Genomic DNA, 18,882 nt, shown 5'->3' with positions numbered 1-18,882 from the left:
AGATTTTCATCTGTAGTCTCTGGGCAGGAAACAGAGAAATATTTATCTGCTAAAAGACACTGTGATATACAAAATATAACATAGCGTTAAACTTCAGTTAGTAGCCTAGGCTATTATATGCTTAAATCACTGAACTCAGCAGGCCTGTATTTGGGACTTTATCCTGTTAAAATAATAGTCATAGCTTGAATTATTTTCTATGAAAAACACTTGATTCTTTTGATCCTTACGCACAAAAGGAGTATAAATAACTTTCCAGGTAATTAAAGAATGGACACATATTCTGACTTACTGACAGCTTCAGAAGAAACAAGTCACCTCTTATTTATTTCGTCTTCCCTGGTGCTCATGGTTGCAGTGAAATCAACCGAGCTAATGATGTGTAGCATCTCCATGTTGACAAGAGTTTAAACATTAAAGCTACTCTGACCTTTCTTGCATTTCACACAGCACTTAGAAAAAATTTGAACATCCACAACTCCCGCCTCCCTCCAAAGTCCCATCCCCCTCCTCCATTACATCCTCATTATGTCTATGATAGACGTAGGCGTTGGCAAGGTAACGAGGTGAGCGAGTGTAACGTTACAACCAAGACAGTCAAACGCAACCCCGGAGTTTTAAAACTCAACCGGAGTCAGTGATGACTGATGAGTTTTAGAATAAGGTTACAGTGCTAATGTTAGATAGTAGCGTTAACGTTACTAGTAAGTGGAAGCGCACAAGGAAGATCATGTTAATGTTTCAGAGGTTACGCTACAGTACGCTAACGTTAGCCATTAGCAACTGGATGCTGTGTTGTCATATAACGTTATATTAGAAGCAAACTAAACATAACGTTACCTGTCCTGCACGGTCAAACGCAACCCCGGAGTTTTGAAACTTATCCGGGGTCAGTGATGACTGAGTTTTATAAAATAACGTAAAAGCCAATGTTAGATAGTACTGGTGACTGGCAACAAACAAGGAGGTTCAGGGTGTTGTTAACGCGAGCGGTTACGTCAGTCCAGTCGGAAGCCTCCACGTGGGAATGACGGACAGGTCGCATTCGGTCCGAATGAAATGGTTGGTCGGAGTTTTCATAGAACCATATGAGAATGGTACAGCTATGAGTTTTTATCTCTGGTGGAATTCACTTACATTTTAGTGTGCCATCAGCTTATTAATAGCATGTTAACCTTAACAAAGAAAAGCGTAAAATTTCCAGAAAGGTAAGTGTCGCTTTAATATTTGTATGCACATTCGAAACGGCTAACTAATGCTAGCTCAAGTAGGTCATCAACAATCCGGTTTTATACATCCAAACAATTATGTACAAATAACTGCTTGGTAACCAGACCAGGCCTCTAATTGAGACAGGCCTTTATTTGTCAAAATACGTAGCCACACCAGGCTAGACTAGGCTTTTAATTGTTATTTTTACGGGATTTATGACACAACGGCTTCGGCAAAAACAATAGCAAGACAACATAACTTAAAGTCTTCGCAGTGTTGCCAATATTATTACATTTCTGACAGTCTCTACATGTCAGCCATCCACCTTTATAGATAAATGCAATAAGAGAACCTCTCCACCATCACTATTAGCTAACAACAGTGTCAAAATACATTCAAAACTCACAAGTTTACAGTCCTGTAAAGCTTCCCTCCTGTGTTTTTTAACCATTAAGTTTTGTTCTATTGTTGTTAACGGTTGTGTTTCTACCGGTCTAGTTTATAAGCCTTGAGTGTAAATTAAGGCCACATCTACATGTTTTTTTGTGATTAATTCTGTTTATATGTGGCTGTTTCTTTACTTTTTTTTGTATCTATCTGCTTCAACAGGCTGAATCCATCCATCCGCAAACAAGTTCACTAATCTAAAAAATGCCAGCACTGTCATTTGAAAGACATCAGTATGAATCATGACATTGTTCAAATGTTCAGAGAGAAACTAGACAGCCTCACCATCTCAGGTAAGTGACGTTAAATGAGTGTGCTATAATACTTGTGGCTTATACACTTCTGAGTTTTATCATAATGTGTGTGTTGTCACTGTTGTGCCTTCAGATTATTATGGCCTGGACAGTCCAGGTCTGACATGCTATTTGAACAGCGTGCTTCAGGTGCTTTTCATGACCCAAGACTTCCGGGAGGCTGTGAAACGGTTCGTAACCTCGGCTTTATTTGAGTTGTCATGATATGCAAAAAGTTGTGTTTTTTTTGTTCTTGTTTTTTAACCTCTTTATGATTTTAAAGCAATAGTTCAACATTTTGGAAAATGCTCTATTTCGCTTTCTTGATATATATGAATATGAAGCTCGAACCAGCAGCTGGTTAGCTTAGCTTAGCATAAACACTGGAAACAGAGGGAAAAAGCTACCCTGGCTCTGTCCAAAGGTAACAAAATACACTAGCATTTTACAGCTCACTATTAAAGAAAGAAAAAAGTAAAATTACAACTTTATTTGCATAATATTGCGATTTTTGTCTTATAAAAGAACAACTTCATTCACGCAATAGTATGACTTTTTGTGTGTAAAATTATGACTTCATTCACATAATACTGCGAGTTTTTCTCGTAAAATTTATTATTGCAACCTTTTTCTTGTGAAATTGCAACTTTATTCATTGGCTTGTAAAGTAACAACTTTATTGATGTAATATAGCATGTCTTTCTCGTATAATTACGACTGTTTGCATCATATTTTAAGTTTTTGGTCGAACAATTACGACTTTATCTACATAATAATGCAACCTTTTTCTCGCAAAATTCTGACTTTATTCATGCAATATTGCAACCTTTTTCTTGTAGAATTACAACTTTATTGATGTAACATTGTAACTTTTTTGTCGAACAATTACGACTTACTTTATTTAATATTGCAACTTTTTTCATAAAATTATGAATTTTTTCACTAATTACGACTTTCTCATGTAAAATTACGACTTTATTCACGTAATAATGCAACCTTTTTCCCATTAAAATTACGATGTAATTCATGTAATATTGCAACTTTTTTCATAAATTTCGCCTTTCTCCATTAATTATAACTTTCTCTTGTAAAATTACGACTTTATTCACGTATTATTGCGACCTTTTTCTTGTAAAACTAGACTTAATTCAGGTAATACTGCAACCATTTTCTTGTAACATTACAACTTTATTCATGTAATATTGTCACTTTTTTCTCGAAAAGTTACGACTTCAATCAATCAATCAATTTTATTTATAAAGCCCAATATCACAAATCACAATTTGCCTCACACGGCTTTACAGCATACCACATCCCTCTGTCCTTATAGGACCCTCACAGCGGATAAGGAAAAACTCCCCCAAAAAAACCCCTTTAACGGGGGGAAAAAAACAGTAGAAACCTCAGGAAGAGCAACTGAGGAGGGATCCCTCTTCCAGGACGGACAGACGTGCAATAGATGTCGTACTACTTGCAACCATATTCATTAAATTATGACTTTGTTCACTAATTACAACTTTCTCATGTAAAATTACGACTTCATTCACATAATATTGCAACCTTTGCCTTGTAAAATTAAAACTTTATTCACATAATATTGCGACTTTTCTCTTGTAAAATTACAACTTTATTTAAGTAATATTGTGACTATTTTCATGTAAAATTATGACTTTATTTACGTAATATTGCGACTTTTCTCGTAAGATTAGGTCTTTGTTCACTAATGAAGACTTCGCTCTTTTATTATATTTGTGTAATATTGCAACTTTTTCTCATAGAATTACGACTTTGTTCACTAATTACGACTTTTTTAGTGTAAAATTACAACTTTGTTCACTAAGTACGACTTTTCTCTCTTAAATCTGATGTTATTCACGCAATATTGTGACCTTTTTCTTGCAAAATTATGACTTAATTTGCATAATATTATGACTTTTGGCTTGTAAAATTACAATTTTGTTCACTTTAAATGACTTATCTTGTGAAATTCTAACTTCATTTGCACAGCATTATGACTTTTTCTTGTAAAACTGCAACTTTATTCACTTAATATTACAACTTTTCTCCCGTAAAATTACAACTTTTATTTTCATAATATCATGCCTTTTTCCTTGAAGAAGTATGACATTATTCTCATTGAATTAGGACTTTGTTTTCATAACATTATGACTTAAATCTAGCTCAGATTTTTTTGTCTTGATGTGGCCCTAGCACTCTGTCACAGAAACAAAGAAAATATCTATAGTGTTAATTAGTGGGCTTCAGGGGCGCCCACTAGCTCACCTTGTGGAGCGGGCGCCCCATATACAAAGGCCATGTCGTTGCTGCAGCAGGCATGGGTTTGATTCCAATTCTGGCCCTTTGCTGCATGTCATCCCCTAATAAATAATATTACTAATAAATGCAAAAATGCCCCAAAATAAAGAAAGATACATTTAATTAGTGAGCTTCAGAGGCGCTAGTTGGCTTATTTTTTTAAACTTCAAACAGAGCCAGGCTAAATCAGTTTAAATAATCAGACTTTGCCTAACTGGCACATCTGATAAAGTCGTATGTTACTCTTCTCATCGTGCCACAGATGCTGCAGTGAAGACTCAACAAGCATGGACACTGTGCTCGAAAAACTGTTTGCTGATTTACAGCAAAATCTGGCTAAAACAAATCACGTGATAAAGAAACTGGGGATCTCGAACAGTAAGTTGTAATATGAGACATCACACTGCTGCTGTAGTTGCTTGGTTACAGACTGTTGAGCCTGTTTCTGACTCAGAGAGGCGTCTTATGATATTTTTGTTCTCTTGTTCTTTTAGTATATGAACAACGTGATGCTGCTGAGTATTTTGAGAAGATCCTGTGTCTGACCAGTCCAGAGGCAGCCAAGGTGGGGATAGTATAGGAAAGGATTTTTATATATTTATACGCCGTATTACAGTATATTATTAGATTTTTAGTACTCATGCATTATGTTTATGCAGAACTTTAGTCTTTTATGTGGTTAAAGTGGAGCTTATTTTTTAATTTCATACAGGGCTGCAACTAATAATAATTTTCATGGATTTAATCGCTGATTATTATTTTAATGATCAATTCCGTCATTGTTTGCTTTGTGAACTGTAAGAAAATGGTGAGAAATGTGCATCATAATAACAAATCAAATATTGTGAGGTAGTTTAACTTTTTGCCATGCATCATAATGTTATGAACTATATACTCATTGGCCACTTTATTAGGTACATCTTGTTAGTACCAGGTTGGACCCCTTTTGCCTTCAGAGCTGCCTTAATTCTTGGTGTCATAGATTCAACAAGGTGCTGGAAACATTCCTCAGAGATTTTGGTCCATATTGACATGATAGCATCACACAGTTGCTGCAGATCTGTCGGCTGCACATCCATGATGCGAATCTCCTGTTCCACCACATCCCAAAGGTGCTCTATTGGACTGAGATCTGGTGACTGTGGAGGCCATTGGAGTACAGTGAACTCATTGTCATGTTCAAGAAACCAGTTTGAGATGATTTGAGCTTTGTGACATGGTGCGTTATCCTGCTGGAAGTAGCCATCAGAAGATGGGTACACTGTGGTCATAAAGGGATGGACACGGTCAGCAACAATACTCAGGTAGGCTGTGGTGTTTAAACCATGCTCAGTTGGTACTAAGGGGCCCAAAGTGTGCCAAGAAAATCTCCCCCACACCATTACACCACCACCACCACCAGCCTGAACCGTTGATACAAGGCAGGATGGATCCATGACACCAAATTCTGACCCTACCATCTGAATGTGGCAGCAGAAATCCAGACTCATCAGACCAGGCAACATTTTTCCAATCTTCTATTGTCCAGTTTTGGTGAGCCTGTGTGAATTGTAGCCTCAGTTTCCTGTTGTTAGCTGACAGGAGTGGCACCTGGTGTGGTCTTCTTCTGCTGTAGTCCATCTGCTTCAAGGTTGGACGTGTTGTTGGTTCAGAGATGGTCTTCTGCAGACCTTGGTTGTAACCAGTGGTTATTTGAGTCACTGTTGCCTTTCTATCATCTTGAACCAGTTTGGCCATTCTCCTCTGACCTCTGGCATCAACAAGGCATTTATACCCAGAGAACTGCTGCTCACTGGATGTTCTTACATCCTCTGTAAACCTTTAGAGACGAAGGGGATCTAACCTGGTACTAGCAAGGTGTATCTATAAAGTGGCCAGTGAGTGTATATTCATATTTTCTCATTCGTATTTTGTAGGGTAACTATGGATGTCAGATAAATGTAGTGAAGTAGAAGTATGAAGTGTTATGAAAAGGAAATACCCAAGTGAAGAAAGAGTGGTCGGTTGCACAAAACACCTTAAATCTTCTCCTTAAGGTTCACTTAGGTATTTATGGTTACCTCTTTGTCTTGGTCTTATACCTAAGGAATCCCTAGACTGTTGCACAAAAGACCTTCGCTACCAAAGCAAGGTAAGTCCCTCAGCTAAGGAGAAGTTAAGCGTTAAGTGTCATTCTTAAGGAGAAAACTTAGGGTGTTTTGTGCAGCCGGTCCAAGGTATCTTACATTTGTTCAGTACTTAGTTATATTCCACTTGCAATAAGGATCAACAGATTAAAGATGTGGATTGTGTCACAGAAGTGGCTTGAGCATTCAAGTCTCCATGAGGAGTGTTACACAGCACTTATTAAACCTCTGATGTATCTTTGTGTCTAGATATTTAAGGGGGAACTCAATCACAAGATCAGATGCCACGGGTGCAACGAGAAAAACGATTCCAAGAGCTTTTTTTGGATTCTGCCACTGGCGGTGGAGGATTTGCCTCGTCAAACTTACAGCGTGGTACTATGTTTTCCTTCAACAAGAATAAGAGTTACTGAATGTGTTTTTAAATGCATGCAGGATGACTGAGTACACTATATTTACAGGAGAAAGGGTTGAAGGCATTCTTCAAGGGAGAAAAAGTCTGCGGGGAAGACAAGATGTTCTGCAACCACTGCAATGAAAAGCAAGATGCTGACTTTGTGAGTGTTCATTCAAATCAAGCTTTCTCTTCTATAGTTTGCATCAAAACTTGAAATATTTTATCCACAAGGTTTATTTAAATCCCAACTAATATTACCTTGTAATATCTAAATGAGTCACATTTTACCAAAGAAGGATCACATAAGCTGCCGCAGCGTTATTTGTGTTCACGTACTAATGGGAAATTGACTTACGCACTCAAATACAATTCTAAAAGAAGCATTATTTGAAGTCAAACCCTCAGAAATGAAATACTTGCATACAAAGCTATGACATATTGGCCTGAATCTCCACCACACCACTGAACAGCGTCTCTACACTGTCACTGCAGCCAGGAAATGACTGTAATAGAGTATAGTGGCACTATATGTAGTTTAAAATTTTTAAAGACCCTTCTAAACACACCTAGACATATTTGAGAAGGAATATGATCTGAAATCAGAGAGAAATTAACAATGGCAGCCTGATATTAGCATGTAGCTACATGTAGCAGTACTTGCAGCTGGGGAATGACTGTATATAACGGCACTGTCTCCTGTTAAAAATAGCCAATATAAGATTTTAAACACAATGGGACATGCTCCAGCAGAAATATGATCCAAAATCAGGGAGGAACAAAGAGTATGTTTCCCTGACGTTAGCTTGTAGCTACATGTAGCAGTACTTGTAGCCGGGGAATGACTGTATATTAGGCTGACCAAACGTCCTGTCCGGGGCGTCCGGGGGGTGTTTATAAATTGATGATAATGTCCGGTTTTCCGTGTGTGTGTGTGTCTGTTAGAGTGCGGCACGGGCTGCATATTTCTGTCCGAACCCGACAGTCATTCTGTTATGTCCGAAACCGAACCGAGCCCGACATTATTTAATAACTAAAGCACTGAGTTTGTGTCACACAGTTGTTATGGTTACAGGCTGTTTAACAGGCCGGGCGTGCACCGTGGGTGCTCCACGGAGAGGGAGACGTCCGTGTTTGAGACGGGAGTGGGTGGCGGGAGGTCCGAGGCTTCCAGCGAGGGGAGAGGGAGAAATATAACAAAATAAGATAAAATAGGAAAACTTGTCTCCCTCTTTTATTTTATTTTCAGCATTTAATCAAGGCGGAGGCTTCCAGCAAAGGGAGAGGTAGAAACAAACAGCCAGTGTGTGTGTGTGTGTGTGTGTGTGTGTGTGTGTGTGTGTGTGTGTGTGTGTGTGTGTGTGTGTGTGTTATGTTCAGGTGTTATCACGTAAATAACAGTCCCCAGGTAATAAACAGGACAGAGAATAGGATTTTATTTATTTTTACACTACATTTTCACTGAAAGCTGTCCGAACCCGGCCCGACCCGTCGGGTAGGCCTACCGTCGGGACCCGTCAGGCTAGGATCGGGTAGCCACACTCACTCTAGTGTGTGTAGTCTATGTGTCCCCTATCTATAGGGGCCTATCTGAATTTCTGTCTTTGAGAGATATTATTTTGTAATATAACAGAACTTTCTATCCATACATATAAACTTTAAATATATAAAAATTATAAGGCATCTTTGAGTAAACTGCGAGTATCATTTAAGTGGCCGGGCCGAGTGTCCTCTTTTTTGGAAATCAAAATATGGTCACCCTACTGTATATAGCGGCACTTTCTCTCATTAGAAAATCCCCAATAGAAGCTTCTAAACATAATGGGGCATGTTCCAGCAGAAATATGATCCGAAATCAGGGAGAAACAAAGAGTGTTTCCCTGATGTTAGCTTGTAGCTACATGTAGCAGTGCTTGCAGCCGGGGAATGACTGTATATAGCGGCACTTTCTCCTGTTAAAGAAAATTACCAATAAAAGCTTCTAAATACAATAGGAGGCATGTTCCAGCAGAAATATGATCCAAAATCAGGGAGAAACCAAGATTATACGTTTCCCTGAGGTTAGTTTGAAGCTACATGTAGCTTCAGGCTGCATTTTGGACTAGCTGAAGAGGGGATAAACAAGACTTAGTAATACCAAAATATACTGAGTTGCAATGATAAGCCGTGGAAGTACGGAGAATTGATCTGAGTTTGGAGATCTTGCGCAGATGCATGATCAAATATGACTCAAAGATTTTTAAGATGAGATTTAAAAGAAGGGGCCAGTGGGCCAAGATGAGGAGAAATAATGCTGGTCAAGTGCTGTGGTCCAAATAAAATAACTTCTATTTTACTCTCATTGAGCTGGAGAAAATTTGCAGCCATCCATAATTTGATGTCGTGAAGACAGTTGAGTTCTGTTAGTTTGCTGATGTTGTTTGGCTGTCAGGGGAGGTAGATCTGCGTGTCATCCACATAACGGTGAAAAGAAACGTTATGTTTTTGAATGATGTGGCCTAGTGGAGGAAATTAAATGGAGAAGAGAATTGGACCAAGTATGGAACCCTGGGGTACACCACAGGAGATAGGAGCCAAGGAAGAAAACAAGTTACTGATAGAGACAAAGAAAAGTATAATCGGTCCCCTTCATCACTGGTGGGTGACATTGCAACTCTCTTGTATTCTTGCTATCGTTTCCTTCATGTGGTATAGGGATGTGAGATAACGCATAGTCCGGAGACTTTGACCCTTCTGTTGAAGAGATTCAGCTACGACTACAAGCGCAGGTGTTTCGTCAAGCTTCACTGCAACGTGGATGTCCCCCAAACTTTACATGTGAAGGTATGTTTCCATATATTTTTATTAAAGCAGCAAAGTGTTTTAACATTTCTTAAATGTGGTAACTTTGTTTTATTTCTCTCTCTCTTCAGAATTGCAAATACAAGCTCTACGCTGTAGTTAACCACTTTGGTAATCTATCAGGAGGTCATTATACTGCACATATAAAATCTTTTGAAACTGACGTGTGGTATGACTTCAATGACGACATTGTTAACAGGGTAAGGAGGCAAATTTTTTTCATACGCAGTTCTCTTTCATGAACCCTCACACAGTTTCAACAACTTTAAGTTTAATGTTAACTGTGATTATTATCAATTCTGCAGGTTAAACAACCACTGTTTGGAGCTGGAGACAAGTCTTTGAAGTCTCATACAGCATACCTCCTCATGTACAGGAACGGTGAGTTTGCAAATTTACACTTTAATTCTTGGTTTATTGGTTTTTGTTTAACTTACGTTTAGATTTAAATTAAATTAATGTATTTACATTAGTGTTGCACGGTACACAGATGCTAGAAAGGTATCACAACACCACACTGTTACAAACGGTATCATGTTGCTGATGCTCAAACTCAGAATTCTTACCCGACACACTTCAGTAGTTTACAAAAGTTGCATGAACACAAATGACTCAATAATGTCACCCCTGATACAATATTACTGTCTTAAGAGGCACGCTCGTTTGGCGATTCCTGTGGCCAAAGAAGTTATGTATTTTTGTTGTCTGAAGTTCGTCTATCCCATTCTTGTGAACGCGATATTTCAAGAATGCCTTTCTTCAAATTTGGCACAAACATCCATGCGGACTCAAGAATAAATTGATTAGAATATGGGGGTTGAACATCAAAGGTCAAGGTCACCATGACCTCACAAAACATGTTTTTGGCCGTAGCCAAATGACAACATTTCACACAAATGTCTAATAGGATAAAATTATGTCATAACATGACGTCAAGTCATAGGTGTAAACTGTAGGCATAACTTAAGTGGTACACAGATGCATACAACCGTGAGGCAGTAATTTGAATTTAGCTAGATAGTGATATCATGTTAAACTAGACAACCTAAAGTAGTGATTCCCAAATGGTCCAGCCATGGGGTCCAGATTTCTCCTTAGTCATCAGTTCTTGGTCCACACAACTTAATACATCAAGCGTCATACTTGCTTTTGGCCATAACATAGAGTGAGTTTGTTGTCTCTGTCGACTAGCTGTCCATTAGTCACTTAATCTACAGCAGGAAATGGCACTTCATAATAGAAGATCTGTGCCAGAAATTCACTGTAATTAAAAAAAGTGTGTTCTTTTTGCAAACTTGACACGTTCTTAAGTCTCCTGTGGTCCATTTAGAATGGACCTGTGACCCACTTTTGGACCGCAACCCATCAGTTGGAAACCACTCACCTAAGGCATCCATTGGTACCAACCATGTCATGCAAGCTTGTCAGGAAGGGGGCTAAGTAATGCTCCAAAATAAGGCTACATTTTGGCCAGGGAACAACTGGCATAGCCATTTTCAAAGGAGTCCCTTGCACTGAAAATGGGTTGAAAAAGGCTTGTTTCCAATGAATGTTTTGTTCCTAACAATCAGTGTAATGTACTCCTTGAAATTAAAGCTATATATAGTGACTTTTAACTAAACAAAATGTCTAAACAAGCTACCGAGGGGCAAACAGGTGAACCAAATGAACCAGTTAATTCTAATCTGTAGCATTTCATTAACTCACTGTCATCCAATGTTTGGAGAATATTTCTCTGACCTCTTTATGTTTCCACCATTTTCTCCTCTGATTAAGAAAATCTTAAACCTCTTAAAAGTCCTCCTCCCTGCTCTTAATGGTTTTGCACCTTAGGAGCTCTTTTAAGGTCTAAATGCTTTGTGAATAACTTATCTTTACAATGACCTAGTCTTAACTTTAAGGGGAAATTCTAAGAAACAGTCACAATTCTAAGAATGCAGCTGCAGCTTACCCGTATGCTCATCAATGCTTCACCCTGTGTTCAGCTTCAGAACTGCATGTGTATAATTATATGTACTTTGTGTTTAGATAAGGATAAAATAAACAAACAAAAACTACATTATGGATCCAACAATGTATATGTGTCCTTTTCAGCAAAAGGACAACCAGCCTATTTGATGAACAACATATATACGTAACACACTACAACAAAATTAAATTCCTAAAATTCTAAAATGCTTTGCAATCACTTACTCAAAATGAAGTTGGACAACAAAACAAGGCCTTGTTTTCCAAAAGTATCCGAAGGCTAAAAAGATAAAACGGGGCCTTAATCTGTACACTTTTGCTGTTTTTTTGTTTTTTTTTTAAATAAACAATATTTATTTCCTCTTCAAAGTGAGCAGACATCCTGAAACAACTTATGAAAGCAACCAGGAGGCTCCCTGTGCACATTCAGACGTCAAGGCCGAATTAAGACATGGCAAGGCCGAAAGAGGAGAGCCTGCTGTTCCTCATCAACTGAAGGATGAAAGCTGCATCATAGGGAAAAACCTAATGCCCTTGAATGGTGACGTGATCTACGATTGGAGGGAACAGACAAACCTGTCTGGGGAACTGGACAAACAGTCAAACCAGGAAGCGGCATGTGGAAGGCAGCGCAAGGAGATGCTTAAAACAGACACTGGAGCAGATCAAGATAATATGCAAATGCAAACATCAAAATGTGCAAAGCTACAAAAAGATGGAGGACTGAAACCTCATGAGCCAATCAGACAGCAGCGCAGTACAAACTCAGAGGAGCACATGAGGCATCTTCATACCAAAAGGACCCCTACAGCAGCTTTTAAAACACACCCGTTAGACTACATGTTCGAGCAAAACCACACATCCCCAAATGACAGACTGAAATCAAATGAGACTGTCAGTGTTGTTACAAAGACTGGAACCAATGAAACCTTCAAACCTGCAGAAACTGAAACTGTGAAACACAAAAGAGAGGCTGGTGTCGGTGCAAATGTGTGTGATTCTGATGTAAAGTCACTGTATGTTTCCTCCAATGGCCGCTCTTCTTCTTCAGCTCAGTACTCAACAGGACACTTTCAAGGTCAGTGTAGGAAGAATGAGCCAACATGGTGTAGCTGTTCACCAAACCTGTGCCGAAAGTCAAACGGTTCAAAGAGAGATAAGGAGAAAATGCAGCATGCTGTGACTGCGGAGAGCTGCTACAAACCTGAGACCAAACAAACTGTGAAAAAGGGAGAGATACCTGCAAGTCCAAGAGAGAGTCTCAGAAAGAGAAAAACAGCTGTAGAGAGTAGGGACAAAGCCAAACAAGAGCCATGGCGGTGATGGAATAATCAGGATAGTGATGTGTGGTTTGATTATTGAGTATTTACATCTGTAGCTGGACTCATGCAAAGCTGATTCTTTTGACACTGTTGATCCTGTGCTGCTATCAACTGTGACAGATAAACTGACTGTGATCAATGATGTTTTGTGCTGATTAAATGTCTCGCGTGGCATTACAGATGAATAAGTGTTACCTTTGTACTGTTAAGTTCAGTCAAGTGAAAGGCTGGTGTGTATCTCTTTAATTTTGAGGATGAAAGCGAAGTGTTTTTTTTTTTTTCTTTAACGGTTTCCTTTCTAAGCGTGCACATCCGCACACTGCTTTGTAACTGCACCAAGCAAATGAACAGGGCGGAAGACAGTGAAACACCACTTCAAAGATGGTTGTGAAAGTCGTCGTGAACGGGCCAGGGGTGGATGAGATGACCATCGACCTGTGCGACACTGAGGAGCAGTTAGAGCATGACGGTGTTGCAGCTGAAGAAGAAGATAATAGAGGGACAGAATGACTCAGGAGGACCAGGTAGACTCACTTTTGAGTGTACGTACAACAACCAACACATAGCTACGAGTGAGAAAGTCTTTTGAAACGTACAGGTTATGATGCCCGTGGGCCAAACCCCAAAACAGTTGAGATGGAAATTATTTTACAGTGCTCAAAAAATTAAAGGAACACTTCATGGTCACATCATAACACCACTTCAGTTAAACTTAAGCCATATCAATTGATCCATTTAGGAAGCACAAATGATTGTACTTTCCCTTCTTTTTTTTTTCTGGGGGAGGACCCCAGACGCCCTGCCAATTATGTATCTTTACAAATTTGCTCATATTTTCAAACGTAATCAGGCCCATACTATTTGAAAGTCCAGCCCACAGTGTGGAGCAGTGTGTCTGCTTAGAAAAATTCCGGCCCTTGGACAAATCTAGTTGATGACCCCTGGTATACCTGGAAGATTTTTATTTTTTATTTTTATTTTTTTTTAGTGAAAATGAAATGCAAAAGTGTCTATTGCGTCTAAAGTCATGACTTACACATTAAAACGACTGACAAGTGAAGTGATTTGATTTGATTTATTGACAAAAGCAATACATAGAATTTAAAACAATAAAAACACATGTCTGCATTTGTCAGGGATGGAACAAAAAAGTCCAGGACTTATTTCCATCGTTGTCCCTGTTCTAACTGCAGTCCAAGTGGTGGCATGCATCAGGAAAGTGCTTGACAGTCTACATTAATCATAAGTTCATTAAGAGCAATAGTAAATGAAACCATAATAGTGCAAAAAAGAGCGTTACACTTACAAAGGTAGGTCGCAGAATCCTGTGGACCATAGTAAGTTGGATCTGTCTAGCTCTGGCCTCAACAGGTAGCCACTGTAATTGTTTAAATTGAGCCACTCCCAGATGGCTCCTGTGGTTCAGCCCCAGGACTACTCTAATTAGTTTGTTCTGTGATGTCTGAAGTTTTTGTTTCAGGGCTTTGTTTAGACTTGTGATGGAAAATTCGGGTATTTAAACATGTTTAACCTATAATGTGTTGTATAAGGTTACTTGTTTTGATGAAACTGAACTTGTAGCCTAATGATGTGTGTTGCTCATTTAACCCCTACTGTGACAGCAGTGAGAGACACCAAGGTCACGAGCCAGGGAGGCTCAGACACCAAGATTATGAGCCAGGGAGGACACCAATTGTCCTTGTTAGTCTCAACAGATGTTGTGTTTTAGGAATGTCAAGGTGCCACATATTTTGACTGTTGATGTGCATGTGTTATGGGAACTATAAAGATAGCAGGGCGAGAGGACTTGCTAGGCACTCGTTCACTGACTGACTGTTCATGCGGTTGTATGTGTGAGTGTCTCCATTCATGAATTAAAACTCAAGAAAGACAGCTGACGTGAAGACTTTTTCTTTAAACTGTTCATTAAATAGTAGTTTTGCCACCACAGACTCAAGTACCAGGAACTAAACATCTTTAGACACTCCTGGTTCAGTAGTGTACCCTTTCTTGCAGTGCTAGTTCTAGCATTTCATTTTCCAAGGGTCTTTAGAGCCATAGAAGCGCCCCCTAGAGACCCATCAAGGATACAACCTAAGTGTTTAATTGAGGGCTGCAATGTGATTGTTACCCCTCCAGTAGTTATAACAAGTTTGTCCTCCTTGCTCAACTTAACTTTTGAGCCCAATAGTATAGATTTGGTCTTACCTAGGTGCAATAGCAACCTATTTTGAGACAACCAGGTTTGAACCCTGTCTAGATCCTCTCTTAGAATGTTCTGTATGCAATGTATGTCTTTGTGTGATGCGAGAATGGCATAATCGTCAGCATATAAAAATAAAGCACTGGAGCAAGCAACTTTCATGTCATTGATGTAGAATAGGAAGAGCAGTGGCCCAAGCAAACTCCCCTGTGGAACCCCACAGGAAACAGGAATAGCCTCTGACAACACTCCCCCAACATCATCTCACTGGTTCCTTTTGATTATGTTGTTTAAGTGCATTGTTCTGCTGGGAAACCTTTGGTTCTGGCATTCATGTGGATACCACCTGACATGTTCCATGCACCCAAACACCATTGACAACAACACCTCCCAATGGCAGTGGCCCCCCAGCAGGACAATGCACCATGCCACACTGCAAACATGGCTCAAGAAAGGCCCAAGGAATGTGACAAAGACCTCCAAAGTGTTAACCTGGCCTCCAAATTCCCCAGATCCCAATCTGAATGAGCATCTGTGGCACGTGCCATTAACCCACCTCACAACCCACTGGACTCAATGGATCTGCCACCAACGCACTGGTGCCAGACACTGCAGGACACTCCCAGAGATCCTGTGTGCATGCCTCCACAGGTCAGAGCCAAGTCCGATCCAAGGAGGCCCCACCTTGGATTAGGAGTACATCTGGGGTACCAGCACATCACAAGAATCCTTGAGCAGATTGGGATCTGGGAAATTTAGAAGCCAGGTCGACACCTTGAGCTTTTTGTCACGCTCCACAGGCTATTCCTGAGCAGTGTTTGCAGTGTGTCATGGTGCTTTTGTTTTTTCACTGGGTAGGACTGTTGCCATGAGGGGGGGCACTTGGTCTGCAATGGTGTTTGGGTAGGTGGAGCATGTCAGGTGGTATCCACATGAATGCCAGAACCAAAGGTTTCCCAGCAGAACAATGCACTGGAACAAGATGATCAAAGTTATCCACTTCACCTGCCAGTGGTTTTAATGTTTTGGTTGATTGGTGTATCTCAATAGCATTATCCATCAAAAGTCGTGCAGCCCATATCAAACCCAAATTCTGTGCGAGTTATGCCAGTATATGGTTGCCAATGATGGGCAATGTAAAGACCACAGGTTCAAGAGGGGTTAAATTACATCTTTGGTTATATCTTTGGTATTTGTTTTTGAGAATTGCTGTCAGTGCCTGGTTTTGACTCCATATCTATCCTATTTGTGTGTGTGTGTGTGTGTGTGTGTGTCATAGGCCTCGGTGAGGACCTGCAGCTGATCTTCAAAGACAAGGATCTGGACGGAGACTCCACCCTGCTGTCCGAATATGGAATCCAACACGTCAGTCATTCAAACAGGCCAAAGGGTCAAAGTTGTTCTCAAGACGTTTGAACAGGCTGATGCAGTTTGGCATAGGAAGGATAAATTGGTTCTGTGCGGTCAGGCTGGAGGGACTTGTGGGTTGGCTGAAGTGGCTGACATGAGGACTGCATGTGGGACTGACACAGATTCTACTATTTGTGGGTGATATGGGTGATAAGAAGGATAAGCACAAAAATATAGAAAGGCTGTCTATTTGTAAACCAACTCAGCATGTATTCTCGACTCTCCGTGTTTTGTTCCTTACAGAAAAGAACTCAGACACAATGCTGTCCAACTTCGCCAAACTGTATTGACCTTTGTTACCCAGACAATCCAATACCATGATCTGACATTAATGTGAACAGCTGACTACATGACATCTCTCTTCCTTTGAGAAAAAAACACAGTAAAAAGTAATTTTCCATCAACAGCAGACCAACAGTGATAAACTGTTTACTTTAAGAACAAGATCCTTCACTCACTCCTCTTTATTTCATTTATTTAACCTTTATCTAACCAGAAAAACTGAAAGTGTTTGTTATGAGTTCATGGAATATTATCAGACTCAGAAAGACATAAAGAAAAGCTAAAAATGTGTCATCATGTATGCATGTTGAATGATCTGATGTTTCAAGAATATTTGAAAATATCTTACTATATAATGACGAAACTCTGTGTGTCTGTTCCACGTTTTTCTCCTCACTGACTTGGTCAATCCATGTGAAATTTGGCACAGTGGTAGAGGGTCATGGGAGGATGCGGATGAAGCAATATTACATCAGTTGGCCAAAGGGGGGCGCTATAGCAACTGATTGAAATTGCAAACTTTGAATGGGCATATCTCATGCCCCGTATGTTGTAGAGACATGAAACTTTGCACAGAGATGCCTCTCCTCATGAGGAACAAATTTGCCTCAAGAACCCATAACTTCCGCTTATACAGATTTTCCGCCATTTTGAATTTTTTGAAAAACACTTAAAATCGATCTCTTCCTAGGAAGTTTGACCGATCTGCATGAAACTGGGTGAACATAATCTAGGGACCAATATCTAAAGTTCCCTCTTGGCAAAAGTTGGAAAACTTACTAAAACTGAGCTTCTATAAGGCAATGAATATTGCGGAGGGCGTGGCTCATCACATAAAGGTGTATAACATCTCAAGGGTTTCACCCATCACCACGCAACTTTGTAGGCATATGACCACACATAATCTGAGGGGACCCCTCCATTATTGACCCCATCAAACAAAATGGGGGCGCTAGAGAGCTAATTTCTTATCTAGGCCTAACCGCCACATCGATTTTTACTGAACTTGGTAGATATGTAGAACAGGACGCCTCTTTTTTGGGGGGGCCTCTATTTGACAGGACAGTGAAGCATGACAGGAAGGATGGGAGAGAGAGAGCAAGGAAGACATGCAGCAAAGAACGAAGGCCGGATTCCAACCCCCACCGCTGCAACAACGGCTAGCCGCACCTTTCCCATGTGAACTACCAGTGCGCCCCACTTTTAAGTCAATACAACATATAAACACTTGAACTATCTGCCTTTCAACGTGCTACCTCAACTAATAATGTACAGTTTTAGCCCATTAACTATCCCACTATTGGCAATGGTACCATTGCACTTTCAGTAAAGCAATCGTACTATCAAAATCACAAAAACTCTGTCTGAACACATACATTCCTCTTCTTAATGGGTTCAGTTGACTATTTAATTTGCAATTTCCTATGACCTGTATCCCAAACACACACCATGTGAAACTGTACATGGGCAACTGTGCACTCTATGGGTATGGACTAGTTTTTGTTAATTTCACTTGGCTGAATGTGAAACCACTTTCCAATGGTATTAAATCGTGTCATCACTGACAATGTCACATGCACACAGTAGTGCCCTTATTACATTTCTATAAAGCTGTATACATGGCTAATGAAAATGAATATTCCACTAATATTCCCGTGTACATGCAGCCATATAAAACACCAACCAAATCCTCCCTAACATGTCGTTGATCACATGAAAACGTGGAAAAGCTGAAAGGTTGGAGCTGCTTGTACCATTTTGTGTCTTTGCATCAAATTAGGGTTTTTCCCCACAGTTTCTTATCCACCTTACTGTGTGACTCCTTTTTGAAAAGGTCAGTATTGCGATATTTCCACATATCCAAAAAGCTGTTGATTAAGTCTTTTGTAATGTTAAACATTGGTGTGTTTTTCATTCTGATGAGAAATGTTTGCTTTTCTTTTAGGCATGCATTTCTATACCAGCCTTGCATACTGTTGGTGAGATGGCAACTGTGTTAAAAACCCCAGCTGACAAATGAAAGACTGGTATATATTTCTTTAATACTTCGATGAAAGTGAAAGTATTT

The 18,882-nt window shown here is 39.7% G+C and overlaps 1 protein-coding gene across 3 annotated transcripts in view; it reads left to right on the top strand.

Annotated features, from left to right (window-relative positions):
- Positions 1-17,178, top strand: part of LOC117245691 (ubiquitin carboxyl-terminal hydrolase 50-like) — a 17,774-nt gene extending 596 nt beyond the window's left edge. The window contains exons 2-11 of one of the 3 annotated variants that reach the window (XM_078164834.1): positions 1,822-1,952; positions 2,047-2,143; positions 4,531-4,646; positions 4,763-4,833; positions 6,644-6,769; positions 6,856-6,951; positions 9,483-9,611; positions 9,701-9,829; positions 9,935-10,010; positions 16,402-17,178. In XM_078164834.1, coding sequence (XP_078020960.1) covers positions 1,895-1,952; positions 2,047-2,143; positions 4,531-4,646; positions 4,763-4,833; positions 6,644-6,769; positions 6,856-6,951; positions 9,483-9,611; positions 9,701-9,829; positions 9,935-10,010; positions 16,402-16,538 — 1,035 coding nt within the window. In that variant the 5' untranslated portion in view covers positions 1,822-1,894 and the 3' untranslated portion in view covers positions 16,539-17,178. Of the gene's footprint in view, positions 1-1,821; positions 1,953-2,046; positions 2,144-4,530; positions 4,647-4,762; positions 4,834-5,423; positions 5,573-6,643; positions 6,770-6,855; positions 6,952-9,482; positions 9,612-9,700; positions 9,830-9,934; positions 10,011-11,967; positions 13,097-16,401 lie in introns of those variants that run through there. The other 2 variants (XM_078164832.1, XM_078164833.1) reach the window with 2 other exon arrangements.
- Positions 17,179-18,882: the final 1,704 nt, after the last annotated feature.

This window comes from Epinephelus lanceolatus, chromosome 22 (assembly GCF_041903045.1).
Source record: "Epinephelus lanceolatus isolate andai-2023 chromosome 22, ASM4190304v1, whole genome shotgun sequence".
Classification (NCBI taxonomy): domain Eukaryota; kingdom Metazoa; phylum Chordata; class Actinopteri; order Perciformes; family Serranidae; genus Epinephelus; species Epinephelus lanceolatus.
The sequence above is the reverse complement of the archived record's forward strand: the minus strand, read 5'-3'. Positions and strand labels throughout refer to the sequence as shown.